At 41.9% G+C, this 27757-nt stretch overlaps 5 protein-coding genes across 8 annotated transcripts; 4 read left to right on the top strand and 1 right to left on the bottom strand.

The window, feature by feature from the left end:
• The first annotated feature begins 636 nt into the window (after positions 1-636).
• On the top strand, positions 637-4190 carry LOC308113809 (uncharacterized protein). Its single transcript, XM_080470286.1, has 2 exons — positions 637-879; positions 2461-4190. The coding sequence occupies exons 1-2, from the start codon at positions 708-710 to the stop codon at positions 3444-3446; spliced, it is 1158 nt and encodes a 385-aa protein (XP_080326412.1). The 5' UTR covers positions 637-707; the 3' UTR covers positions 3447-4190.
• Positions 4191-4270: 80 nt separating this feature from the next.
• Positions 4271-8502, top strand: LOC308112749 (uncharacterized protein). The gene is made up of 2 exons (XM_080468491.1): positions 4271-4523; positions 6676-8502. Exons 1-2 carry the CDS (start codon positions 4352-4354, stop codon positions 7959-7961), a joined length of 1458 nt encoding a protein of 485 aa, XP_080324617.1. The 5' UTR covers positions 4271-4351; the 3' UTR covers positions 7962-8502.
• Positions 8503-9470: 968 nt separating this feature from the next.
• Positions 9471-13060, top strand: LOC308113576 (uncharacterized protein). The gene is made up of 2 exons (XM_080469963.1): positions 9471-9716; positions 11057-13060. Exons 1-2 carry the CDS (start codon positions 9545-9547, stop codon positions 11980-11982), a joined length of 1098 nt encoding a protein of 365 aa, XP_080326089.1. The 5' UTR covers positions 9471-9544; the 3' UTR covers positions 11983-13060.
• A 787-nt stretch (positions 13061-13847) lies between these two features.
• LOC308113893 (uncharacterized protein) lies at positions 13848-16617 on the top strand. The gene is made up of 2 exons (XM_080470435.1): positions 13848-14100; positions 15333-16617. Exons 1-2 carry the CDS (start codon positions 13929-13931, stop codon positions 16331-16333), a joined length of 1173 nt encoding a protein of 390 aa, XP_080326561.1. The 5' UTR covers positions 13848-13928; the 3' UTR covers positions 16334-16617.
• A 2952-nt stretch (positions 16618-19569) lies between these two features.
• On the bottom strand, positions 19570-27073 carry LOC308113210 (uncharacterized protein). 4 transcript variants are annotated; one of them, XM_080469268.1, is made up of 5 exons: positions 26940-27073; positions 25373-25473; positions 22869-23045; positions 22016-22312; positions 19570-21046 (listed from the first exon to the last, which is right to left on the bottom strand). In XM_080469268.1, the coding sequence occupies exons 2-5, from the start codon at positions 25461-25463 to the stop codon at positions 20046-20048; spliced, it is 1566 nt and encodes a 521-aa protein (XP_080325394.1). In that variant the 5' UTR covers positions 25464-25473; positions 26940-27073; the 3' UTR covers positions 19570-20045. The 4 variants fall into 4 exon arrangements, 3 of the variants coding, with proteins under 3 accessions (XP_080325394.1, XP_080325395.1, XP_080325393.1); XM_080469269.1 differs by lacking the exon at positions 22869-23045; XR_013935537.1 differs by lacking the exons at positions 22869-23045; positions 25373-25473.
• Positions 27074-27757: the final 684 nt, after the last annotated feature.

A 27757-nucleotide genomic window follows, 5' to 3' on the forward strand; every position in this document is an offset into this window, starting at 1 on the left:
CGTTTTATTGTTTTTATGTTATGTAGGGAAAAAAAACCTATTTGCTTAGCTGCAACACATGCCTGATGAAATACAACATCTGAAAACTTCATTGAAATATATACTATTCACATTAAATGATATTTGGCTTTAAGGTGGAATTCATGGGAAACATAAAATCATGCTACAATGATCTGATGTCTTGAAAGTAGGACATTTATGTAGAAACATGCAATGGTAATTTTCTCATCTGAAACTATTTACTGAAACAAAAACCAACAACAGTGGAGGCTGTACCACAACCAAAAATGTCAAATTCTCTATTATGTAATATTTTGATTTCAGTATCACTTTCAGACTTCAAGTTCCTTTAAACACACAGTTGGAAAAGTCAAACTGCTCTGATATTAGATGAGGACGTGAGAAGTCATAAACTGACTGCTGGACGTCTCCAGACACCAGGTGGCAGGGAAAGACAAGATGTTATTCTGCTGGTTGTTATGACTTTATTATCTGAAGAAAACTAAGAAATTAAGAGAGATAGTTTGGATTTCTATTCAGAACTGTGTCTAAACCCTGACTACTCACTCTGACAAAATTCCACTACATGTGTTTGACCAGTAGGTGTCAGTGTGAAGCTGAACGTTGTTTGTTGTAGAAGAAGAAGAAGCAGGTCTGGAGGCTGTGTTGTGTCTCACAGAGGAAATATTTCACCTCCTGCAGCAACAATGAGTTCAGTTCAGGCTTTGAGAGAGTTTATCAACGAGCGACTATCTGCTGCTGCTGGAGAAATATTCACCGTGTTTGAACAAACTATCGTCCAGTACGAGGAGGAGATTGTTCGTCAGAGAAGATTGTTGGAAATCCGCTGGAATCCTCAAATCAAGTTACACAGAACAGGTATGGAAAAGTCTGAATGAACACATGAATCTTCATCGTTGTCAAAGTCAAAGGGAGATTTATTGTGAATTCCTGCTGCTCATGTAAGACACAGTAGAATCTACACTTCAGCTCGTTTGTACCTCCTACGATGTAAATATATATTTACTCAACAACAAACAAGAAAAAGATCAAATATAGATCAGATGTTCCACCCAATAGAATCAGAATCAGAATAAATGACCCAATAAGAAATAAATCAGCTAAACACTGTGCAATGCAGTGAAGGAGGGAGTGCTGGTAGAGTCCAGCTTCCTGACAGCCTGGTGGAGCTGTTTTACAGGTCTGTGAGGGAGGAGAGAGGTACCAATGATCTTGCTGGCTGCATCCTGGATCCACTTCTGCTGACACGCTCTAGGATGGAGCCGTTGATGGTCAGCAGGGTGAAGAGAAGGCGGCTCAGCACACATCCCTGGGGGGCTCCTGTGCTCAGCATGGTGGTGTTTGAGCTGTTGGAGCCAGCTCTGTTTGGGCTTTCTCTGTGAGAAAGTCCACCAGCCAGTCACTGGAGCGATTTGGCCAATATGTGAACTGAAGAGTGTCCAGTAGCGGGTGAGGATGGACTTGATGTGCTTCATAACCTGCCGCTCAATGGCACTTCAGTAGGGAGGAGACAGGATCTCCAACCTCACACACTGTGGTGGGTTGGAAAGGAGGTCTTTCATCCAGCTACAGAGGGGGAGGTTCAGGCCCAGAGAGAGCAGCTTGTTGACCAGCTTGGCAGGGTCGACAGTGTTGAAGGCCGATCTGAAGTCAACAGACATGTTTTGGATGTTTGTTCAATCGATGAGCCTCATGAACTGGAAATCCAAAAATAATGAACATATAAAGCTACATAAAAACCTTCTGTATCACATTGGAGAGAATATCTGCTTGTGAGAAAAATACCCTGACACAAATCAAGCCCACATGGTTTCCATTTGTTACTTGGTTTGCTGCATGGTTTAATAATCCTCAGAGAAAATAAATGTCCCATGTTGCCTTGTGGGGGGAACTGGTGCTCCGCTCTGGGGTTCTTGGGGCTGGCGGCCCTCGTTACCTGGGTGCCTGGTGGCTCTGCAGGCCGGGTGGCCTTTACTTGTCCTGGTAGGAGTGTCTGTCATGTGGAGCTCTGGTGGGTCCTTGCTTGTGGATCTGGTAGAGCTGGAGGTAGTTGATGGAAATATTACAAGTTATTTCCCACATGGACTGTCCAGTAAAGTTGTGGACATTGATGGTTTTTGAAGAGACATTTCCTGAGAACATTTAAAAGCAGGAAGTCTCATCATCACTTCATCTCAGGGAGCATGATAATCAGTTAACAGAATGTTCTGCAAATATGAGAGAAGAGAAGTGAAGATATAACACATAGAAAACATTTATACAAAAACGTTATTGTTAATCCACCAACTGTTCAGCAGCTGAAGTTGCACATCAAGCAATAATGTTATTTTTTAACTTTGAATGAAAGTTTTCACTGCTTGAGTCATAGTTTTGTTTTTAAGCTGGAACTGTAGAAGTAATGTAACTAATCTTTTATCTTGTACTTTTTTATCCCTCCAGAGCTCCAACAGCACCATGACTGTAGGGAGGAGCAGCTCTGTGATCAGGAAACCAACTACTGTCTAGAACAGGAAGAACCAGAACCTCCCCAGATCAAAGAGGAACCAGAAGAACCAGACCCTCCCCAGATCAAAGAGGAACCAGACGATCCAGAACCTCCCCAGATCAAAGAGGAACCAGAAGAACCAGAACCTCCCCAGATTGAGGAGCACCAGGAACTCGGTACCAGCCAGGAGGGAGAGCAGCTTAAACTGAAGTTTGAAAGTGACTCCTTTAGGGTTCCTTCTATTGAGGAGCAAAGTTTCCTGAGTGAACCAGAAGAAGTACTGGACACTGAGCAGTTCCTCCTTCATGACTCTGAAGTCCATGATGTGAACAAACATTTGGACTCAGAGTCAATTATGAATGCAGAGCTGAAAGAAATCACATTCCATAGTGACGGAGGGGAGAACTTTCCTGTGTCAGAGAAACAGGCTGAATGTGAAAAACTTCTTTGTGAAGGAACTTGTGGTAAATCTGTGTGTAAAAAACGTAAAGTATGTCAGAACTTAGGAACTCTCACTGAGAAGAAGAAAATCATTTGTGAAATCTGTGGTAAACATTACGACCGACAGAGTAAATTGTTGGTCCACATGAGAACTCACACAGGTGAGAAGCCGTATTCTTGTGAAACATGTGGGAAACATTTCAGTGAACGGGCAACTTTATTGGGCCATATGAGAACTCACACAGGTGAGAAGCCATATTCTTGTGAAACATGTCAGAAACGTTTCAGTCAACAGAGTCATTTGTTGGTCCACATGAGAACTCACACAGGTGAGAAGCCGTATTCTTGTGAAACATGTCAGAAAAGTTTCAGTCAACGTATAACTTTATTGCATCACATGAGAACTCACACAGGTGAGAAGCCGTATTCTTGTGAAACATGTCAGAAAAGTTTCACTCAACATATAACTTTATTGCGCCACATGAGAGCTCACAGGTGAGAAGCCGTATTCTTTTGAAACTTAGGAAAATATTGACTTTTTGTAGTTCAGGACTGTGCGACATGAAGGCTCATTTGTTGTTCCACATGAGAACTCACAAAGAGAATAAGTCATGAAAGACTGGGAGATCTCATTCAGGATGTCCAGCTTCATTAATTTTATGGTATGTAGGGAAAATACTTTTTGCTCACACATGCTTGATGAAACACAATACCTGGAAAATGTTATTTATTATGAAGTACTCAAATAAAAGGATATATGGCTTTGGGGTGAAATATTTCGAAAATGTAAATTCTTGATAAAATGATCTTATATCATAAAAGTAGGACTTTTATGTAGAAGCATGCATTGGTAATGTTCTCATCTGAAACTATTGACTGAAACAAAAACCAACAACAGTGGAGGCTGTACCACAACCCAAAATGTCAAATTCTCTATTATGTAATATTTTGACTTCAGTATCACTTTCAGACTTCAAGTTCCTTTAAACACACAGTTGGAAAAGTCAAACTGCTCTGATATTAGATGAGGACGTGAGAAGTCATAAACTGACTGCTGGACGTCTCCAGACACCAGGTGGCAGGGAAAGACAACATGTTATTCTGCTGGTTGTTATGACTTTATTATCTGAAGAAAACTAAGAAATTAAGAGAGATAGTTTGGATTTCTATTCAGAACTGTGAACTTACTCTCAGTCAATTGAGTCGTTTGTTTCCTTTGTAATCCTAAATAAACCAGTGTGTCAAAACCCTGACTCCTCACTCTGACAAAATTCCACTACATGTGTTTGACCAGTAGGTGTCAGTGTGAAGCTGAACGTTGTTTGTTGCAGAAGAAGAAGAAGAAGCAGGTCTGGGGGCTGTGTTGTGTCTCACAGAGGAAATATTTCACCTCCTGCAGCAACAATGAGTTCAGTTCAGGCTTTGAGAGAGTTTATCAACGAGCGACTATCTGCTGCTGCTGGAGAAATATTCACCGTGTTTGAACAAACTATCGTCCAGTACGAGGAGGAGATTGTTCGTCAGAGAAGATTGTTGGAAATCCGCTGGAATCCTCAAATCAAGTTACACAGAACAGGTATGGAAAAGTCTGAATGAACACATGAATCTTCATCGTTGTCAAAGTCAAAGGGAGATTTATTGTGAATTCCTGCTGCTCATGTAAGACACAGTAGAATCTACACTTCAGCTCGTTTGTACCTCCTACTGTGTAAACATATATTTACTCAAGATAAACAACAAAAAAATAAAATATAGATCTGTTGTTCCACACAATAGAATCAGAATCAGAATAAATGACCCAATAAGAAATAAATCAGCTAAACACTGTGCAATGCAGTGAAGGAGGGAGTGCTGGTAGAGTCCAGCTTTCTGACAGCCTGGTGGAGCTGTTTTACAGGTCTGTGAGGGAGGAGAGAGGTACCAATGATCTTGCTGGCTGCATCCTGGATCCACTTCTGCTGACACGCTCTAGGATGGAGCCGTTGATGGTCAGCAGGGCGTGCTGTGCAGAGACTCTCCTGAAGTGGATGACCATCTCCTTGGTCTTTTCCACGTTGAGCAGAAGGTTGTTGTTTCTCCACCAGCTGGCCAGAAGGCTCACCTCCTCCCTGTAGCCACTCTCATCATTGTTGCTGATGACGGTGGTGTCGTCAGTGAACATTACTAGGGGGTTGGTGCTGAACCTGGCTGTGCAGTAGTGGGTCAGCAGGGTGAAGAGAAGGCGGCTCAGCACACATCCCTGGGGGGCTCCTGTGCTCAGCATGGTGGTGTTTGAGCTGTTGGAGCCAGCTCTGTTTGGGCTTTCTCTGTGAGAAAGTCCACCAGCCAGTCACTGGTGGAGGTGGTGAGTCCGAGCCCGGTCAGTTTGTAGGAGCGTTGCTGTGGGATGATGATGTTGAATCTTGATCTGAAGTCAGTAAACAGCATTCTCCTTGTGGTCCAGGTGGATGAGAACATCATTACTGGAGCGATTTGGCCAATATGAGAAGTGAAAAAAACATCCAGTTGCCTCTGGAGGATGGACTTGATGTGCTTCATAACCTGCGGCTCAATGGCAATTCAGCAGGGAGGAGACAGGATCTCCAACCTCACACGCTGTGGTGGGTTGGAAAGGAGGCCTTTCATCCAGCTACAGAGGGGGAGGTTCAGGCCCAGAGAGAGCAGCTTGTTGGTAAATGGACTGCATTAGCAGCGCTTTACAGCGTAGATCACATTCACCTATTCACACACACGTTCACTCACCACATTGTCCCTCCAACAGAAGCAGTTCTCGGTTCAGTGTCTTGCCCAAGCACACTTCAGCATGCGGACAGGTGGAGATGGGAATCAAACCTGCAGCCTTCTGATACGGTGACAACTGCTCTAACACCCAAGCCATGTCGCCTCTTATTGACCAGCTTGGCTTGGTTGACAGTGTTGAAGGCCGAACTGAAGTCAACAGACGTGTTGGGGTTCATGAGATGATCCTCATGGATTTATATAGAGCAATATAAAAACCTTCTGTGTCACGTTGGAGAGAATATCTGCTCGTTAGAATAATATCCTGACACAATTCAAGTTTACATAGTCCCCAATAAGTAGGTAGATGGATGAATATATAGATACTTTGATAATCCTCAGCAAAAACGAATGCACCATGAAGCCTTGTGGGGAGAAATGGTGCTCCACTCTGGGGTTCTTGGGTTACCTGGGTGCCTGGTGGTTCTGCAGGCTGGATGCCCTTTACTTGTCCTGGTAGTAGTGTCTGTCATGGTGGAGTATCAATGTTGCCTTGCTCATGGATCTGGTAGAGCTGGAGGTGGGGGCGTGGCTGGTTTAGGATGATTGATGCATATATTACAAGTTATTTCCCACATGGACTGTCCAGTAAAGTTGTGGACATTGATGGTTTTTGAAGAGACATTTCCTGAGAACATTTAAAAGCAGGACGTCTCATCATCACTTCATCTCAGGGAGCATGATAATCAGTTAACAGAATGTTCTGCAAATATGAGAGAAGAGAAGTGAAGATATAACACATAGAAAACATTTATACAAAAACATTATTGTTAATCCACCAACTGTTCAGCAGCTGAAGTTGCACATCAAGCAATAATGTAACGACTGTACATTTTTTTTTTTTACTTTGAATGAAAGTTTTCACTGCTTGAGTCACAGTTTTATTTTTAAGCTGGAACTGTAGAAGTAATGTAACTAATCTTTTATCTTGTACTTTTTTATCCCTCCAGAGCTCCAACAGCACCATGACTGTAGGGAGGAGCAGCTCTGTGATCAGGAAACCAACTACTGTCTAGAACAGGAAGAACCAGAACCTCCTCTGATCAAAGAGGAACCAGAAGAACCAGAACCTCCACAGATCAAAGAGGAACCAGAAGAACCAGAACCTCCCCAGATTGAGGAGCATCAGGAACTCGGTACCAGCCAGGAGGGAGAGCAGCTTAAACTGAAGTTTGAAAGTGATTCCTTTAGGGTTCCTTCTATTGAGGAGCAAAGTTTCCTGAGTGAACCAGAAGAAGTACTGGACACTGAGCAGTTCCTCCTTCATGACTCTGAAGTCCATGATGTGAAGAAACATTTGGACTCAGAGTCAATTATGAATGCAGAGCTGAAAGAAATCACATTCCATAGTGACGGAGGGGAGAACTTTCCTGTGTCAGAGAAACAGGCTGAATGTGAAAAACGTCTTTGTGAAGGAACTTGTGGTAAATCTGTGTGTAAAAAACGTAAAGTATGTCAGAACTTAGGAACTCTCACTGAGAAGAAGAAAATCATTTGTGAAATCTGTGGTAAACTTTACGACCGACAGAGTAAATTGATGGTCCACATGAGAACTCACACAGGTGAGAAGCCGTATTCTTGTGAAACATGTGAAAAAAGCTTCACTAAACAGAGTAATTTTTTGCGCCACATGAAAACTCACACTGGTGAGAAGCCATATTCTTGTGAAACATGTAAGAAACGTTTCAGTGTACACAGCATTTTGTTGGCCCACATGAGAACTCACACAGGTGAGAAGCCATATTCTTGTGAAACATGCCGGAAAAGTTTCAATCGACAGGGTAACTTGTTGGTCCACATGAGAACTCACACAGGTGAGAAACCATATTCTTGTAAAACATGTGGGAAAAGTTTCTGTCAACAGCACCATTTGTTATTCCACATGAGGACTCACACAGGTGAGAAGCCGTATTCTTGTGAAACATGTGGGAAAAGCTTCAGTCAACACAGAACTTTATTGCGCCACGTGAGAACTCACACAGGTGAGAAGCCCTATTCTTGTGAAACATGTCAGAAAAGTTTTAGTCAACAGAGTAATTTGTTGGTCCACATGAGAACTCACACAGGTGAGAAACCTTATTCATGTGAAACATGTGGGAAAAGTTTCAGTCAGCAGCATCATCTGTTGTTTCACATGAGAACTCACACAGGTGAGAAACCGTGTTCTTGTGAATCATGTGGGAAAAGTTTCAGTCAACGCAGTGGTTTGGTGTTCCACATGAGAACTCACAGGTGAGAAGCCCTATTCTTGTGAAACATGTCAGAAAGGTTTCAGTCAACAGAGTAATTTGTTGGTCCACATGAGAACTCACACTGGTGAGAAGCCGTATTCTTTGGGAAACGTGGGAAAATATCTACTATTCGTAGTTCAGTACTGCGCCACATGAAAGCTCATTTGGTGTTCCACATGAGAACTCACAAAGAGAATAAGTCATGAAAGACTGGGAGATCTCATTCAGGACGTCCAGCTTCATCACAAGGTATCATCCAGTTTAAAGGAAATGTTGATTTACTGTTTTGGACTAAACTTTAGAAAAGTTTTATGTTTCTGGTTTGTCTCAAAACAATTGGACAATTTATATACACTTGGTTTCCATTTGTGTTGAACTACACAGAGAAAGAGAAACGTTCCCCCTGGTTGCATAATGAATCTTCGAGAAGCATATTTCATTTGAATTTCTAACATGACTGATTTTTGTGGCGTTATCAAAAATGTGACAATAAAATTCTTATATGAGTAGATGTGAACTTGGAATAAATGGAAATAAAATGTTGATAAGAATCTAATGGTTTTTGTTATTCACTACTTGTTTTTTTATTCCACATGAATAAGTTGTAATTTAACTTTTTACTGTTTTTATGATACGTAGGAAAAAACACTCTTTGCTTAGCTGCAACACATGCCTGATGAAATAAAACATCTGAAAACTTTTGAAATATACACTTTTACATTAAATAATACTTGGCTTTCGGGTCAAATTTATGGAAAATGTAAATTCATGCTACAATGATCTTATAACATGAAAGTAGGACTTTTATGTAGAAGCATGCAATGGTAATGTTCTCATCTGAAACTATTTACTGAAATAAAAACCAACAACAGTGGAGGCAGTACCACAACCAAAAATGTCAAATTCTCTCTAATGTAATATTTTGATTTCAGTATCACTTTCAGACTTCAAGTTCCTTTAAACCACACGTGTCGAACTCCAGGCCTCGAGGGCCGCAGCCCTGCACGTTTTGCATGTCTCCCAGCTTCAACACAGCTGATTGCAATGAGCAGCTCGTTATCTGGCTTTGTGCTGAATGTGGTGATGAACCATCAGGACATTCAGGGGAGGGAGACATTGAAAACGTGCAGGGCTGCGGCCCTCGAGGCCTGGAGTTCGACACCCCTGCTTTAAACACACAGTTGGAAAAGTCAAACTGCTCTGATATTAGATGAGGACGTGAGAAGTCATAAACTGATTGCTTGACGTCTCCAGACGGCAGGTGGCAGGGAAAGACAAGATGTTATTCTGCTGGTTGTTATGACGTTATAAACTGAAGAAAACAAAGAAATTAAGAGAGATAGTTTGGATTTCTATTCAGAACTGTGAACTTACTCTGTCAATTGAGTCGTTTGTTTCCTTTGTAATCCTAAATAAACCAGTGTGTCAAAACCCTGACTCCTCACTCTGACAAAATTCCACTACATGTGTTTGTCCAGTAGGTGTCAGTGTGAAGCTGAAGGTTGTTTGTTGTAGAAGAAGAAGAAGAAGCAGGTCTGGAGGCTGTGTTGTGTCTCACAGAGGAAATATTTCACCTCCTGCAGCAACAATGAGTTCAGTTCAGGCTTTGAGAGAGTTTATCAACGAGCGACTATCTGCTGCTGCTGGAGAAATATTCACCGTGTTTGAACAAACTATCGTCCAGTACGAGGAGGAGATTGTTCGTCAGAGAAGATTGTTGGAAATCCGCTGGAATCCTCAAATCAAGTTACACAGAACAGGTATGGAAAAGTCTGAATGAACACATGAATCTTCATCGTTGTCAAAGTCAAAGGGAGATTTATTGTGAATTCCTGCTGCTCATGTAAGACACAGTAGAATCTACATTCCAGCTCGTTTGTACCTCCTACGATGTAAATATATATTTACTCAACAACAAACAAGAAAAAGATCAAATATAGATCTGTTGTTCCACCCAATAGAATCAGAATCAGAATAAATGACCCAATAAGAAATAAATCAGCTAAACACTGTGCAATGCAGTGAAGGAGGGAGTGCTGGTAGAGTCCAGCTTTCTGACAGCCTGGTGGAGCTGTTTTACAGGTCTGTGAGGGAGGAGAGAGGTACCAATGATCTTGCTGGCTGCATCCTGGATCCACTTCTGCTGACACGCTCTAGGATGGAGCCGTTGATGGTCAGCAGGGCGTGCTGTGCAGAGACTCTCCTGAAGTGGATGACCATCTCCTTGGTCTTTTCCACGTTGAGCAGATAGTTGTTGTTTCTCCACCAGCTGGCCAGAAGGCTCACCTCCTCCCTGTAGCCACTCTCATCATTGTTGCTGATGATGGTGGTGTCGTCAGTGAACATTACTAGGGGGTTGGTGCTGAACCTGGCTGTGCAGTAGTGGGTCAGCAGGGTGAAGAGAAGGCGGCTCAGCACACATCCCTGGGGGGCTCCTGTGCTCAGCATGGTGGTGTTTGAGCTGTTGGAGCCAGCTCTGTTTGGGCTTTCTCTGTGAGAAAGTCCACCAGCCAGTCACTGGAGCGATTTGGCCAATATGTGAACTGAAGAGTGTCCAGTAGCGGGTGAGGATGGACTTGATGTGCTTCATAACCTGCCGCTCAATGGCACTTCAGTAGGGAGGAGACAGGATCTCCAGCCTCACACGCTGTGGTGGGTTGGAAAGGAGGTATATCAGATATATAGATACTTTATCAACTCTGACGGCTGATTGATGCAAATATTACAAGTTATTTCCCACATGGACTGTCCAGTAAAGTTGTGGACATTGATGGTTTTTGAAGAGACATTTCCTGAGAACATTTAAAAGCAGGAAGTCTCATCATCACTTCATCTCAGGGAGCATGATAATCAGTTAACAGAATGTTCTGCAAGAATGAGAGAAGAGAAGTGAAGATATAACACATAGAAAACATTTATACAAAAACATTATTGTTAATCCACCAACTGTTCAGCAGCTGAAGTTGCACATCAAGCAATAATGTTATTTTTTTAACTTTGAATGAAAGTTTTCACTGCTTGAGTCACAGTTTTGTTTTTAAGCTGGAACAGTAGAAGTAATGTAACTAATCTTTTATTTTGTCCTTTTTTATCTCTCCAGAGCTCCAACAGCACCATGACTGTAGGGAGGAGCAGCTCTGTGATCAGGAAACCAACTACTGTCTAGAACAGGAAGAACCAGAACCTCCCCAGATCAAAGAGGAACCAGAAGAACCAGAACCTCCACAGATCAAAGAGGAACCAGAAGAACCAGAACCTCCCCAGATTGAGGAGCACCAGGAACTCGGTACCAGCCAGGAGGGAGAGCAGCTTAAACTGAAGTTTGAAAGTGATTCCTTTAGGGTTCCTTCTATTGAGGAGCAAAGTTTCCTGAGTGAACCAGAAGAAGTACCGGACACTGAGCAGTTCCTCCCTCATTTAGGAACTCTCACTGATAAGAAGAAAGTTATTTCTGAAATCTGTAGTAAAAGTTACTACCGACAGAGTAAATTCTTGATCCACATGAAAACTCACACAGGTGAGAAGCCGTATTCTTGTGAAACATGTAGGAGAAGTTTCAGTCGACAGAGTAATTTGTTGGACCACATAAGAACTCACACAGGTGAGAAGCCGTATTCTTGTGAAACATGTGGGAAATGTTTCACTAAACAAAGTAATTTATTGCGCCACATGCAAACTCACACAGGTGAGAAGTCGTATTCTTGTGAAACATGTGGGAAATGTTTCAGTCAACGGCATCATTTGTTGTTCCACATGAGAACTCACACAGTTGAGAAGCTATTTTCTTGTGAAATATGTCAGAAAAGTTTCACTCGACATAGTAGTTTGTTGGTTCACATGAGAACTCACACAGGTGAAAAGCCCTATTCTTGTGAAACATGTGGGAAATGTTTCAGTCAACGGCATCATTTGTTGTTCCACATGAGAACTCACACAGGTGAGAAGCCGTATTATTGTGAGACATGCCGTAAAAGTTTCACTCGACAGAGTAATTGGTTGCGCCACATGAGAACTCACACAGGTTAGAAACCGTATTCTTTTGAAACGCAAGACAATATCTACTAGTCGTAGTTCAGTACTGCGCCACATGAAGGCTCATTTGTTGTTCCACATGAGAACTCACAAAGAGAATAAGTCATGAAAGACTGGGAGATCTCATTCAGGACGTCCAGCTTCATCACAAGGTATCATCCAGTTTAAAGGAAATGTTGATTTACTGTTTTGGACTAAACTTTAGAAACGTTTTATGTTTCTAGTGTGTCACAAAATAAATGACACAATAAATTTGGTCTCCATTTGTGTTGAACTACACAGAGGATGACAAACGTTGCCCTGGTTGTATAATGAATCGTAGCACATTTCATTTGTATTTCTAACATATGTTAAAAATCTTCTATGAGAAAATATGAACTTTGAATAAATCTAAGTAAAATATTGATAAGAATCCAGTGGGTTTTGTTAGTCAGTGCTTGTTTTCTTTATTTTAAATGAATACGTCATAATTTAACTTTTTACTGTTTTTATGCTACATAGGAAAAATACTTTTTGTTCAGACATGCTCGATGAAATACAAGACCTGGAAAATGTTATTGAATATACCACTCAAATAAAAGGATATATGGCTTTAGGCTGAAATTTATGGAAAATGTAAATTCATGCTACAATGATCTTATAACATGAAAGTAGGACTTTCATGTAGAAGCATGCAATGGTAATGTTCTCATCTTAAACTATTCACTGAAATAAAAACCAACAACAGTGGAGACTGTACCACAACCAAAAATGTTAAATTCTCTGTTATGTAATATTTTGACTTCAGTATCACTTTCAGACTTCAAGTTCCTCTAAACACACAGTTGGAAAAGTCAAACTTCTCTGATATTAGATGAGGACGTGAGAACTGACACCATAAACTGATTGCTAGATGTTTCCAGGGAAAGACAACAACCCTAACCCTAACCCTTATAAAGTTATGACTTTATAAACTGAAGAAAACAAAGAAAGTGAGAGATATAGTTCAGAGTTCTATTCAGAACTGTGAACTTACTCCCAGTCAATTGACTTGTTTGTTTCCTTTGCAATCCTAAATAAACCCGTGTGTGTCAAAACCCGGACTCCTCATGCTTTACATGCTTTTATCTCTTCTCGTTTAGACTACTGTAATGCTCTTTTTACCTGTTGAAATCAGGCATCTTCAAACCACCTTCATAATGTCCAAAATGCAGCTTCTCGTTTTTTAACAGGAACAACCCGGAGAGCCCCCATTATTCCTGTCCTCTCCTCCCTTCACTGGCTCCCGATCACTTTCCGTGTTTGTTTTAAAATACTAGTGCTTACTTTCAAAGCATTACATGGCCAAACACAGTTTTATATTTCCAACCTCATTCACCTACATGCCCCAAATAGAGCGCTTAGGTTTGGCCAACAAATGCTGCTTGCGGTCCCACACACCAAGCTCAAAACCCATGGTGATTGCGCATTTGAAGCTCTTGCACCAAAGCTGTGGAATGCTCTTCCTCTTCAACTGAGGTGTGTTGACTCCTGTGGTCCCTTTATGAAGCTGTTAAAACCATTTTTTATTGAGGCAGACCTTTGACCTGTAGCTGCTCAATTTTACCTTTTTGTATAACTGTATGTTTTTTCTTGCTTCTATACCTTTAAGGATCTTTTCTCTGTTTTATTGTATTTTCTTTCTGTTTTTAGTGCTGCTAAGCACCTTGCGACACACGTCTATGAAAGGGCTATATAAATAAGTTTTATTCTATTCTATTCTATTCTACTCTATTCTATTCTATTCTATTCTCATCCGTGACTCTGACAAGATTCCACTACATGTGTTTGTCCAGTAGGTGTCAGTGTTTAAGCTCAACCTTGTTTGTTGTAGAAGAAGAAGAAGAAGAAGAAGAAGAAGAAGCAGGTCTGGGGGCTGTGTTGTGTCTCACAGAGGAAATATTTCACCTCCTGCAGCAACAATGAGTTCAGTTCAGGCTTTGAGAGAGTTTATCAACGAGCGACTATCTGCTGCTGCTGGAGAAATATTCACCGTGTTTGAACAAACTATCGTCCAGTACGAGGAGGAGATTGTTCGTCAGAGAAGATTGTTGGAAATCCGCTGGAATCCTCAAATCAAGTTACACAGAACAGGTATGGAAAAGTCTGAATGAACACATGAATCTTCATCGTTGTCAAAGTCAAAGGGAGATTTATTGTGAATTCCTGCTGCTCATGTAAGACACAGTAGAATCTACATTCCAGCACGTTTGTACCTCCTACGATGTAAACATATATTTATTCAAGAGCCGAAAATAGGAAAATATAGGCCAGATATTTCACCCAATAGAATCGGAATAAGAAGACATCACCAAACAAGAAAGAACTCACCCGAAAAATGTGGAATACAGTGTACCTGCTTCGTTGTAATGAATGACGACAGCACAATTGTCCCCTTTAAGTGTGCTGAACGTGAGAACTTATCGGCGGCATTACACAGACATAGGAAGTAAGTCTTGTCTGGTATTGGTCTTAAGCCTAGTGAAACACGCTTGAAACTTATAGATACTTGTAGAAACTTAACATATATTTCGCCCATGTACCTATTAAATAAGTCCCCCACGCAAACAACGGCCGACATCATTGTTCCTCTTTGTGTCGTACAGGATTTGGGGTAGGAACTAAAATGTCCTAATGTAGAAAAAGTAAGAATGTTCTGCTGACGAGATGCAGTTACAGCCAGGCTTCCTGGCTGATGGATGAAGTTGTTTCCCAGCCTGGTGGAGCTGTTTTACAGGTCTGTGAGGGAGGAGAGAGGTTTAAAACAAACAACAACAAAACAATTCAAGCATTTTCTTCATCAGCTGGATCTGCTTAAATCCTTATCTCAAACATCTTCTAATAAGCGTTATTGTTTTCTAGTGGACAGGTCAGTGTTGACAACAACAACAGTGGTTGACAACATTTGCCTTTTCCATTCCTTTGTTGATCATTTGATTTCCATAACAATACAATACATTTTGTTTTGCCTTGATCAGGCTGAGGTACTTTTGCCCTAACCAATCCGTGACTGGCCGAGCATGGGGGACCCCCTGCAGTGAGATGTTCAGGGAAATTCCTGAATCAAGGCTCCACGTCATGACAAATGAAGATTGTGTTTCCTTAGAAATGAACCAACCTTTCTCTGGTCTTGTGAGATCCCAACAATTGTTAATCCACCAACTGTTTATCAGCTGAAGGTGCACATCAAGCAATAATGTAATGACTATGTCATTTTGGCACTTTGAATGAAAATTTTCAGTTTCACTACTTGAGTCAGTTTTTTTCAAGCTGCAACTGTAAAGTAATGTAACTAACCTTTTATCTTGTATTTTGTATCCCTCCAGAGCTCCAAGAGCACCATGACAGTAGGGGGGAGCAGCTCTGTGATCAGGAAACCAACTACTGTCTAGGGCAGGAAGAAGCAGAACCTCCCCAGATCAAAGAGGAACAAGAAGAAGGACTTTTACATTTTAAAGAGGAAGAGGAGGAACCAGAACCTTCACAGATTGAGGAGCATGAGGAACTCAGTACCGGCCAGGACGGAGAGCAGCTTATAATGAAGTTTGAGGGTTTACCTTCTATTGAAGAGCAGATTTACCTGAGTGAACCAGAAGAAGTGCCGGAGCAGTACTTCTCTCGTGACTCCGAAGTCCACGATGTGAAAAAACACATGGACTCAGAATCAGCTATAAATGCAGAGCTGAAAAGAATCTGCATATTTCATAGTGACCGTGGGGAGAACTTTCCTGTGTCAGAGAAACAGGCTGAATGTGGTAAAACTGTGGATAAAAAACCTACATTTTGTCTCAACTTAAGAACTCTCACTGATATGAAGACAATAATTTGTGAAGTTTGTCATAAAAGTTACAACCGACCGAATGATTTGAAAATCCACATGAGAACTCACACAGGTGAGAAGCCGTATTCTTGTGGAACATGTGGGAAAACTTTCAGTAAACAGAGTAATTTCTTACGGCACATGAAAACTCACACAGGTGAGAAGCCATATTCGTGTGAGATATGTGGGAAAAGATATACCCAACAGGGTAATTTGTTGGCCCACATGCGAACTCACACAGGCGAGAAGCCATATTCCTGTGGAACATGTGGGAAAAGTTTTTGTAAACAGAGTAATTTCTTGCGCCACACGAAAACTCACACTGGTGAGAAGCCATATTCTTGTCAAATATGTGGGAAAAGTTTCAGTCAACAGCATCATTTGATGGACCACATAAGAACTCACACAGGTGAGAAGCCGTATTCTTGTAAAACATGTAGGAAAAGTTTCAGTCGACAGAGTCATTTACTGCGCCACATGAAAACTCACAAGGAGATGAAGTCATGAGAGATCTCATTCAGGAAGTCTATTTTGAGCCCAGAATCAAAATGCACCATCCAGTTTAAAGGAAACGTTACTGATATGAACACTGTTGGGACTGTGCTTTTTTTGAATTTTTGGTTGGTCACAAAAGATTTAAATAAGTTTTCTTTTGTTAAACAACTCGGAGGATGTCAAACATTTCCCTGGTTCAACAGTTGTTTTTTGTGTGCTTGGGAAAATGTGATTGTAAAAATCCTATATGAGAAGATGTGAAATGTGAAGAAATGGAAGATAAAGTATCCAATGGGATTTGTTGTCCAGTGTTTTTTATTCAGTATGAATGAATCACAATGGCTGATGAGTGGTGCTCTCATTGACGTCTCCAACATCGTTGGCGGCCATCATTTCTGCTCAATGTGAATGGACTTTTATCGGAGCATTTAGCAGCATTTAGGCCCGCTGGTTCCTCGTCCACCTCGAAAGTATTCACCCTGAAATTTCATTCAGAATCAGAATTGGGTTTATTGTAAACAGACAATATAAGGAATTTGTTTTGATGACGTTGGAGCAACACAGTAGAATAAACAAGTTAAAAGTACAAAAAGACGAGAAAGAAAAAAACAGTGCAAACATAGTGATTTAAGTGTCTAAATGAGATTAGGGGAGGAGGATATTTTCAATGTACGTTAATGAAGCGTATATTTGAAAGTCGAATATCCCAAACTTTTTGTGCCTGAAGCATGTTTCGACACTGATTACATTAATCAAAATGTCATCCATTTGGAACATTTGACTTAAACGTTCACGCAAGATGTTTTGGTGTTTATCCAAACACTTTTTATCCGTTGTAATACTGAAACAGGAGATACTTTGAATCTGTACTCCTCAGAAAACGCATATAAATCTTTCGCTTTTTACTAAAGCTTTCCATGGAGAGGAACAACAAGAGTATAATCCAATTTTTGACTCCCCACTAGCTTGTGGCATGCAGCAAAATAAACTAAAAGCAGAAAAGATGCTGTCACATGTAGCTTTTTCTGGACAAGTTGTGTAAGACAACCAGGACGCGATTTGTCTTAAATTCAAAAGTATGTTATTGTAGGGATTTCTTACCTAATAAGGATCACATGGTACCATTTATGTTGTGAATTTGGGCACTGGGTAAAATTTAGGTTGGGGTTTGGCAGTTTGGCTATCAATAATGATTAATAATTATAAAAGAGAGTTATTCATTATTTTATTGAAACTGAAATCTGATCTATATCAGATACCTCGGGAGCGCCACCTGTTTAACAGGAAATGATTGCCAATTCAGTTATATCAGTCTCATAAGATATACTAAACCACACGTGTCGAACTCCAGGCCTCGAGGGCCGCAGCCCTGCACGTTTTGCATGTCTCCCAGCTTCAACACAGCTGATTGCAATGAGCAGCTCGTTATCTGGCTTTGTGCTGAATGTGGTGATGAACCATCAGGACATTCAGGGGAGGGAGACATTGAAAACGTGCAGGGCTGTGGCCCACGAGGATCTGAGTTTGACACCCCTGCACTAAACAGTTACAATTACAATTACCAGAATTAACAATAAAGCTTGAAGGATTTTGGAGTTCTTGACACAGAAGAGGTCGACATTCCATTCATCTTAGCGCACATTAATAAAGCTGCAAGCATGAGTCCAAAAATTATATTTATTTACAGTGAAGACAAATAAAACCGATTCTAACTACCTATATGCAGCTCGGTGTGTGTGTGCCTGTGTAGAGAGAGAAAGGTGGAGGGAGAGTGTGGTGTGTGACCTGGGACGGAACAACAAAACAAGATGGCGGATCACAATAAACTACATTCAGAATGGTGGTTATCAGAGCGCAGGAAGGCTGTCCTCGGTCTCAACCATGTGCTGGAAGAACAATAGAACACGGACGCTAGTCCTTAGTGTCTGCTTCCTCTGTGTCTCTGTTAAAGGCCCACTTCTAGAATGAGTTTATGTGAATGCGATTTGTCTTGTAAAGCGTCTGGAGTCGTCAGATGGTGTTCTGTTACTGTGTGATGTTGACTTTGAAGTGATGTGTAGGATTGTTAGTTAACAAGGTAGTAAAGCAAAGATGAACATGCAGACCCTGTGTCTGTGTGTGGAAGAGCTAATGTTGGTTTACAGGTTGAAAACTACTCCTGATGTCATCATCAATAGAACTCAATCACTGTAATAGAATCAGCACATCTTCATAAAAGTTAAACAGTTCTGTGCATAGCATCATGTTTAACTAATCATCTCATGTAATGCCCAGTTGTTTGTTACCACTTCCTTAATGCCTTTGAAGACGTAGTTTGGTTGTTGTTGTCCAGGCCGGGGAAGCTGCTGGCACCTCCGTGCTAATTCTGGGAGGCTGCATTCTGCAGGCTGAGGAGAACAAGACGAAGGATCAATCTTTGCAGCGTCCAGGTACGCATGGGAAAGGATCTGGGTCCAGACCCAGACAGCAGCCCACCGATTAGTGACTCGTTATATAGAAATTAAAGCTTTATTTACAATATCATTAATGATTTGGCAATATTTTACATGTCCCTGTCTTTCTCATTAAAATTGGTTTACCCGTTTAGGGCACATTTAACAAATTTAACTTTGACCAGTATGGATGAAACTACATTAATGGTGATTTTGGCCAAATTAGAGGGAGAATAGCTTGGATTTGAAAAATGGATGAAATGTAATGTGTTATATGATGTCATGTTAAGTGAATTTTTTGCAACAAACCGGAAGCAAAAGATCTTTCAGTCTCAACAGTGATCAAATCAGTAGCGTTTACTTTAACCTGGATGATACCTTGTGATTTTGGACCCAAGCTGGACTTCCTGAATGAGATCTCTCATGGAGGCTTTCATGACTTCATCTCTTTGTGAGTTTTCATGCAAATGACTGTCTGGTGAACTTCTGCCTTCTCATGTGGCACAAAGTATGCAGTCAGTTGTAACTTTCTACGACAGACTGTCTTCTTGGTCCCTCTTTGACTTCACCAGTCTCAAGGAACTTGGACCTAAGTTTGTACATGGTTAGCAAGGCTGCCACACAATAATGCTGCCACACAATAATGCTGCCACTCTGCGTGGAGGAAGAGGAGGCAATATCGACAACTGGAAGCTGGAATGCCCGACTGCACGGGCTTTATCCTGAAGGGACAAAATGTGGCATGTTGGTGCTTGGAGGAAACACAAACTCAACAAAGTGAACGTGTATTCACAATAAAATCGAAACCATTTCATTCAATTGAAAAATTCAGCTCAAGTCTCTTTATTCTCATTTGAAACCCATTGGATTCATAAACATTTTACCTCCAATTATTTAAAGTTCACATCTGCTCGTACAAGCTTTTTAACACAACACTTATGAAAACACAAAAGAAATCTGCAGTGGTAGAAACACAAATAACATTTTCTTCTCCAAGATTCATTATGCAACCATTACTCTTTCTTTGTGTAGTTCAACACAAATGGAAACCAAATTTCTTTAAATCGTCCGATTTTTGTGACAAACCAGAAACATAAAACTTTCCTAAAGTGCAGTCTGAAACAGTGAATTAACATTTCCTTTAAACTGGGTGATACCTTGTGATGAAGCTGGCCATCCTAAATAAGATCTCCCAGACTTTCATGACTTCATCTGTCATCTATGAGTTTTCATGTTGCGCAGCCATAAACTCCGAATAGATCTTTTCTGACGTTCCAAAAGAATACGGCTTCTCAACTGTGAGTTTTCATGTGGAGCAATAAAGCTCCGCGTCGACTGAAACTTTTCCCACATGTTTCACAAGGATATGGTTTCTCACCTGTGTGAGTTCTCATGTGGTCCAACAAATGACTCCGTCGACTGAAACTCTTCCCACATGTTTCACAAGAACACGGTTTCTCACCTGTGTGGGTTCTCATGTGGAGCAATAAAGTTCTGCGTCGACTGAAACTTTTCTCGCATATTTCACAAGAATACGGCTTCTCACCTGTGTGAGTTCTCATGTGGAAAAACAAATGATGCTGTTGACTGAAACTTTTCCCACACGTTTCACAAGAATACGGCTTCTCACCTGTGTGAGTTCTCATGTGGACCAATAAATTACTCTGTCGACTAAAACTTTTTCCACAAGTTTCACAAGAATATGGCTTCTCACCTGTGTGAGTTCGCATGTGGCGCAATAAAGTTGTGCGTTGACTGAAACTTTTCCCACAAGTTTCACAAGAATACGGCCTCTCACCTGTGTGAGTCCTCATGTGGTGCAACAAATGACGCCTTTGAGTGAAACGTTTCTCACATGTTTCACAAGAATACGGCTTCTCACCCGCATGAGTTCTCATGTGACTTATCAAATCATTCTGTTGGATGTAACTTTTACCACAGATTACACAACTCAAGTCATCAGTGAGAGTTCCTAAATGAGGGAGGAACTGCTCAGTGTCCGGTACTTCTTCTGGTTCACTCAGGGAACTTTGCTCCTCAATAGAAGGAACCCCAAAGGAATCACTTTCAAACATCATTATAAGGTGCTCTCCCTCCTGGCTGGTACCGAGTTCCTGGTACTCCTCAATCTGGGGAGGTTCTGGTTCTTCTGGTTCCTCTTTGATCTGGGGAGGTTCTGGTTCTTCTGGTTCTTCTTTGATCAGAGGAGGTTCCGGTTCTTCCTGTTCTAGACAGTAGTTGGTTTCCTGATCACAAAGCTGCTCCTCCCTACAGTCATGGTGCTGTTGGAGCTCTGGAGAGATAAAAAAGGACAAAATAAAAGATTAGTTACATTACTTCTACAGTTCCAGCTTAAAAAATAAAACTAACTCTCAAGCAGTGAAAACTTTCATTCAAAGTTAAAAAATAACATCATTGCTTGATGTGCAACTTCAGCTGCTGAACAGTTGGTGGATTAACGATTACTTTTTTGTATAAATGTTTTCTATGTGTTATATCTTCACTTATCTTCTCTCATATTTCCACAACATTCTGTTAACTGATTATCATGCTCCCTGAGATGAAGTGATGATGAGACGTCCTGCTTTTAAATGTTCTCAGGAAATGTCTCTTCAAAAACCATCAATGTCCACAACTTTACTAGACAGTCCATGTGGGAAATAACTTGTAATAGCGAGAACAGGTTATGTCCCCGGCGTGAACCTTCAGAGGTGTGTGCCTTGCACAGACATCTGGTGTTGTAGATGTCTGACAGAGAGGACATCTGTGCCCCTATGATGCTCTGAGCTGATTTCCTGACTGTTCCCAGAGCTTTCTTGTCAGCCTGTGAGCTGCTTCTATACCACACCAGGATGTTGTAGGAGAGGACGCTCTCTATCTGTAGGAGAGCAGCAGTTCCTGGGACACGTTGACACTCCTCAGTGACCTTAATAGTAATAATAATACAGTAAACTTAAATAGCGCTTTTTATAATATACTCAAAGACGCTTTACATAGTTTAAAAAGTACAGTGTTTGATTTTTCACTAACAAGGGCAACTCGCCACACTCACCAACTGTGTTGGTTGGGTTGAAATCTAAAGTGAAGAAGAAGAGCGAGTGTATTTGGAGTTTCCAGTCTAATGAATAAAGGTGATTAGAGAAACTAAAAACATGACAGACAGAAATCCTGCTTCTGTCTGCGGTGGGTAAACCAAACACAGCCGGAACGATAGAGGTCCTCCACGAGTCACATTCATGTGTTCATTCTAACGTTTCCATACCTGTTCTGTGCAACTCGATTTGAGGTTTCCGAATGATTTCCAGCAATCTTCGCTGACGATCAATCTCCTCCTCGTACTGGACGACAGTTTGTTCAAACATGGTGACTATTTCTCCAGCAGCAGCAGATAGTCGCTGGGTGGTCAAGTCTCTCACGGAGTCGTGGGAATCGTCACTTTCACCATCAGCAACAGTCACTTCAACAATATCCTCCTCCTCTTTAATGTGTGGAGCTTCATGTTCCTCCTGCTCCAGACTGAAGCTTGTCTTCTGGTTATGAATGTGTTGCTCTGGACTCTCTGGAGGGAAACAAGACAAAGTCACTGATTACACACAAACTGAATATAGATCATATTCACGACAGTAGCTGAAAAATCTGCTGGAAGAGGCACAAGTGCTCTTTCTCTCATTTTGACCTTAACTCGTTTCAACAACTGGAAAGCAGCACTTACAGACAAGGGGGCTACAGAGGCATGTGTCCAGTCATGTGCATGCTTCAACCAACTGAACTGATTATAGAAGCAGAGAGGCCATGGCCACGCGGGGGGCTACAGTGCCGACTGTATACTTAGCCAGCATCAGGTATAATTAATGGTTGTGCAATGCCACACAGAACAAGCCATGTACAAAAATATTTTTTAAGCCCATGTAATCCACTCTACAACTTTTTCTCACCACCACTGTGTGCTTGATAAACTTGATGCACCTTGTCTAAAAATGCTGCTTGAGATCAGATAGACAAGGCACTCTGAGGTGACAAGACACACCGTGGACAACCCAGAACGAATCCTCATTATATCACAGATGACAGTGATGATGCTGCGTTGACCTGTGCGCAAGTGTTGGAGGACCTACCTGTTCCGTTTAACTTGATTTGAGGTTGCCATTGTTTTTCCAGCAGTTTGTGCTGACGAACAATCTCCTCCTCGTACTGGACGATAGTTTGTTCAAACACGGTGAATATTTCTCCAGCAGCAGCAGATAGTCGCTCGTTGATAAACTCTCTCAAAGCCTGAACTGAACTCATTGTTGCTGCAGGAGGTGAAATATTTCCTCTGTGAGACACAACACAGCTGAGAGCCCAACAATCTCCAGATGGCCTCCAAAACTGCTGCTTTTTTGGAGGATCACAAACGACATTCAGATTCATACCGACACCTACTGGACACAGGGAGAACTGCAGGTCAGTATTTATTTTGCCTCCAACCATTAATCCATCTTTGACTCCACTGAATCCTTGTGAGGATCTTGGGGTGCTGGAGCTAATGCCAGTTTACCAAGGGTGAAGGCAGGATACACCAGAGGCCTGTACTACGATGCTGGATTTTCGCTTATCAAGATAACTTCAAGGATTAACCCTGGGTTTACCGTACTATGTCGCTCGTTCACTTCTCACCGAGATAAATCACCCCAGTAACTTGCGCTGAATGTCTAACCTGCTTCCGAGCAGACAATGTTTTCGATAAGCAGTCAGAGCTACACTTCCTGACTAATCAGATCTCTTGGAAAATGACCTGCCCATTCTTAAATGATGGTGATTGGTCCATGGGTTCAGTGCTGAGCTGCAGCTGAGAGGAGAAATTAATTTAGAGTGATCTTCTTGAAATAATAAAATAAATCCTTGTCACTGAAGCTTTAAGTCTTTTTTCCTCCACGAGGGTTGATCTGTATTAATGAAGTGAATGATCACACCTGACAGAACTTCAGAAAACATGTACTTATGGAATGCAGAACTTCTTGTTCTGTTGCTGTGATGAATTGATATTCCAACACAAAAAAGACACCCACAAGAGAAAGTTAGCCGACAGCAACAGGCTCAACAAACTCATCAGAAAGGCTGGTGATTTGGTGGGGATGGAGATGAACTCTGTACAGAAGGTGTCAGAGACGAGGATCTGGTCTAAATTGAGGTCCATCCTGAACAATGATTCTCACCTCCATGATGTCTTGAGGCCTGTACTACGAACCGTGATCAACATCTACATGTGCACGTTCACATGAAAGGGGCGGAGTTTGCAACATCTGACCAATCACACACACGCAGGATCCCTGCAGCGCAGTTTAGAGATTACTGAAGGAGCAGTTATTCTCTGAGAATATGAAGAATTAAAACACATCCAGCAGCTTAAAGCAACTCTGCTGCTGCGATATAAACTGACAGCACGGCTCGCTGATCACTCAGTTTCACTTTATTCCAGCAGAAACGTTAGTTTTTATTTTCCATCCCGTTGTTCTGAGGCAAATTTTCTCTTGAGTGAGTGTTTTGTGTTGGAATATTAATTCATCACCGTGACGACACCAGCGTTCCATAAATTCATGTTTCTGTCAGGTGTGATCATTAACTTCATGATTACGGTTCAACCCTTGTGGCGCCAAACAGACTTCGAGTCAAGTCAAGAACAAAAAATATCCTTCAAATCCTCAGTGACGAGGACTTATTCTATTATATCAAAAGATCGCTATAAATTCATTTCTCATCTCCTCTCCACTGCAGCTCAGCGCTGAACCCGTGGACCAATCACCATCATTTAAGAATGGCAGGTCATTCTGTAAGAGATCTGATTGGTCAGGAGGTGGAGCTCACGCTGAAGTTGCCGGGGTGATTTATCCCGGTGTGAAGCTAGTGAGATTCGTAGTGCGGAAAACCCAGGGTTAATCCTTGAAGTTATCTTGATAAGAAAAAAATCCAGCATCGTAGTACAGGCCTCTGGTCTGGAGGACCATCAGCAAAGGATTCATACCACAAAAGAGCTCTCCAGAGTCACAAGAGAGCTTTCTTTCCTATAGCCATAAGACTGTACAACACCTCTTGTCAAAGTGAGTTTTATTGTCAATTTCAACTGCAAATGCAAGACACACAGTAGAATCAAAACTCAGTTTTGCTCGTCTTCCCATGGTCTAAAGATACATTTACTCAAAAACAAGCAAAAAAGAAAAAAATGGAAAAATAGCCAAATCTTTTGCCCAATGGAATAATAAGAAATAACACACCCAATTAAAAAAAAATTAAAAATTCATTTGCACATAAAATGTGCCATGCGCAATACAAAGTTGTGAATGTACAATACAGGTAGCCTTGGAATAGCTGTAATCTTGTCCATGTATTTGAAATTGTGCATAAGACCACTGTAAGTCTTTTTTATTTTTATTTTTTTAAGTGGCTGGTGCCAGTGGGCGGAGAAAGTGGTGTGTGTGTGTGTGTGCGTGCGTGCGTGGGCCATTCTGCGTGGGTTACCTCCAGGTACTCGGGTTTCCTCCCACAGTCCAAAAACATGCATGTGACCGTAAATCTTCCAAATCGCAACAACATCACTGCACAGCACAGACATCGGACACATTCTCACAGTGATTACGAGTACCTTCTGCCGAGTCAGGACTTCCACTGTGGGATGCAATCTGCTTCGAGAAGCGACGTCTCTGAGCTTGAGACCTTTTATTGTTGCGAGGCATTGTTGCAGTACTGCAAAGCAAATAAATATAAGGAAGTGGAACTGATGTGGTTCAACACAAAATGTGCAATGTGATCACTTTAGGAGAGCAATAGTGTACGAGAGGTTTGCATTTCCAGAAGAAAATGCAAATGTGAAGGTTGAATAAAGGCCCCTCCATGCTTTTCGTGTGCGCAGAGTACGCGTAACGTCAAATTCGTCATCCGCCCTTGTGCGCTAGGGTCTGCTCCGACCGCTCTTGTGACCGCGCGACCTTTGTCAGAGTCTACTGGCCGCTTGTGTGAGGAGATCGTCCGTCTCCCCGTCTGAGCAATCACAATTTAAAAGCAAATAAAGATAGCCGGACGGCTTAGAATTCGAGAAGAGAAACATAAACTACTTTAGGAAAGGTGGAGAACAAAGGGCAGAAGTGGAGATATGTTCGGGTTCGTTACATTACGTTACGGAACACACATGGAAGTGAGCCCAGAGTGTAGTATGGATGCAATTATGTGCGCACCTGCGACCTGCGCATGGTCTGCAGACACACAATGCGGAGAGCATGGAGGGTCCTTAAAGCTGATCTCCTTTGACTGCTGTGTCTCCATAGCACCTCCAGTGCTGAGATTATAGCAGATCGGTGCCTGTTGCCTTGGAGACGCTAAGATTTTCTCCTGCTTTGATCGACATGAGGTGCCTTCCCCATTATTTATTCGGAAACGGTTAAAAACATAAAAAGCACACAGCATAGCAGTCGTCTCATAACCAAGCTGCATGTTTTGATATTCCAGCGGTTCAAACCTGTTAAAGATTGCAGGAGATATAGCTCGGTGGCAAAGAAGTCACAATAATAATAATTTAGATCACTAATGTGTGAATACCTTTCAGCAATCACACAACTAGAAAATTCTAGAACAAATTTGGTGTGGCTGACTCTTGTTGCCGACATCCATTGATCTCTGTCTCGGTGGCAACAGACAGAGCTGAGAAGTTAATATCATTTGAGCTCCATGAGATCAAACGATATTACATTCTTTGATTTCGATCTTCGTGGCAACATACGGAGATTAAAGGATGTCCTCTCCTTCAAACTCCTCCGTGAGATGCCTCTCTCTTCCGTTTTGTATTGGATATTTTTCGATTTCGATTTTTTCGGAAACTGTTAGCCTATTCATGAACAAAAGTCGGAGCACATTATTCCCTAATGTTCCACACGTTTAGATGTGCACGTTTGTGTTCGCGCTCCCAACTGTGCGGGACGAGCTACGGCGCAAGAATAATAATAATGACACGGGAAATATGCGGGCTTCTAGGATAGCAACCTTTGCGCCTTGCCTCGCAGGAAGGCACAAGAATCAACCTGAAACCTTAACTGGGAAGATCCAGGATGCCTGATGGCTTCAGCTAGCACATGTTAGCAGGGCAGCAGCTATTCCCTGACCTGAACTCCGTCTGCCCCGTCCCGTCAGCACCGAGCGAACTGCGGCGAGCTACTCACAGAAACGAGCTTCAGCTCCCCGGAAAGAGGTGGACGTGGTACCGCTACCAGGGAGCGAACAGCGGCCAGACGAAGCGGTCCAGTAGATGAATAGAGTAGAACGGTGCGCGTGTGTTGATGACGCATTTGACGACGTACGGAGACGCGTCTTTGACTGACGCTGCCTATCGGAGCTGACGTATGGCGTCGCCGCCATCTTGGATGGGTGCACAGTGCGCCTCCAGCGCATTTATTTCTACTGAGGAAGGTGTAGTTCAACTACAATAATCATGCCTCCCAGAATTTTCCCACTCAGCTTCATGCTGAAATACTATATATGATGCTCTTTAACAAAGACAGACATATGGTGTATCATATTAAATTTGCCAACAAGTCCCAATACATGGATTTGAACTTGAAATATTTTAGAATGGCTGACCTCAGACTACCACATGCTGTACCCTTCTGAAGATAGTCTCGGATCTTTGAATTATGTAGGTGTAGGGTTCCACATATCTGAAATAGCACATGCAGGCGGTTGCCCCAATATCAAGACAGCAAGCCAAATTTTCTCTCTCCAAGTACAAAATGAAATCTTTGGGCCCTTGCCATCCTTACAGTGCATTGCATTAAATCCCAACACAATATTTCCACCGATACAATCTTTGCCAAACAGCTGTTTCCCCGTTGCTTCCTCACATCCTAAAGGATGAGCAGAGTGAGTCTTTGTGCGATACAATCAAGAGGGTGCAAGTGTCAGTTTAGGTGGTTTATTACCTTGTTCCATGCTTTAATCACCAACTGTATTGCTGCATGATGTTGCTGCATGATGTATGAGA

The sequence above is a fragment of the Lipophrys pholis genome (assembly GCF_963383615.2).
Source record: "Lipophrys pholis genome assembly, chromosome: 8".
NCBI classification, from domain to species: Eukaryota; Metazoa; Chordata; class Actinopteri; order Blenniiformes; family Blenniidae; genus Lipophrys; species Lipophrys pholis.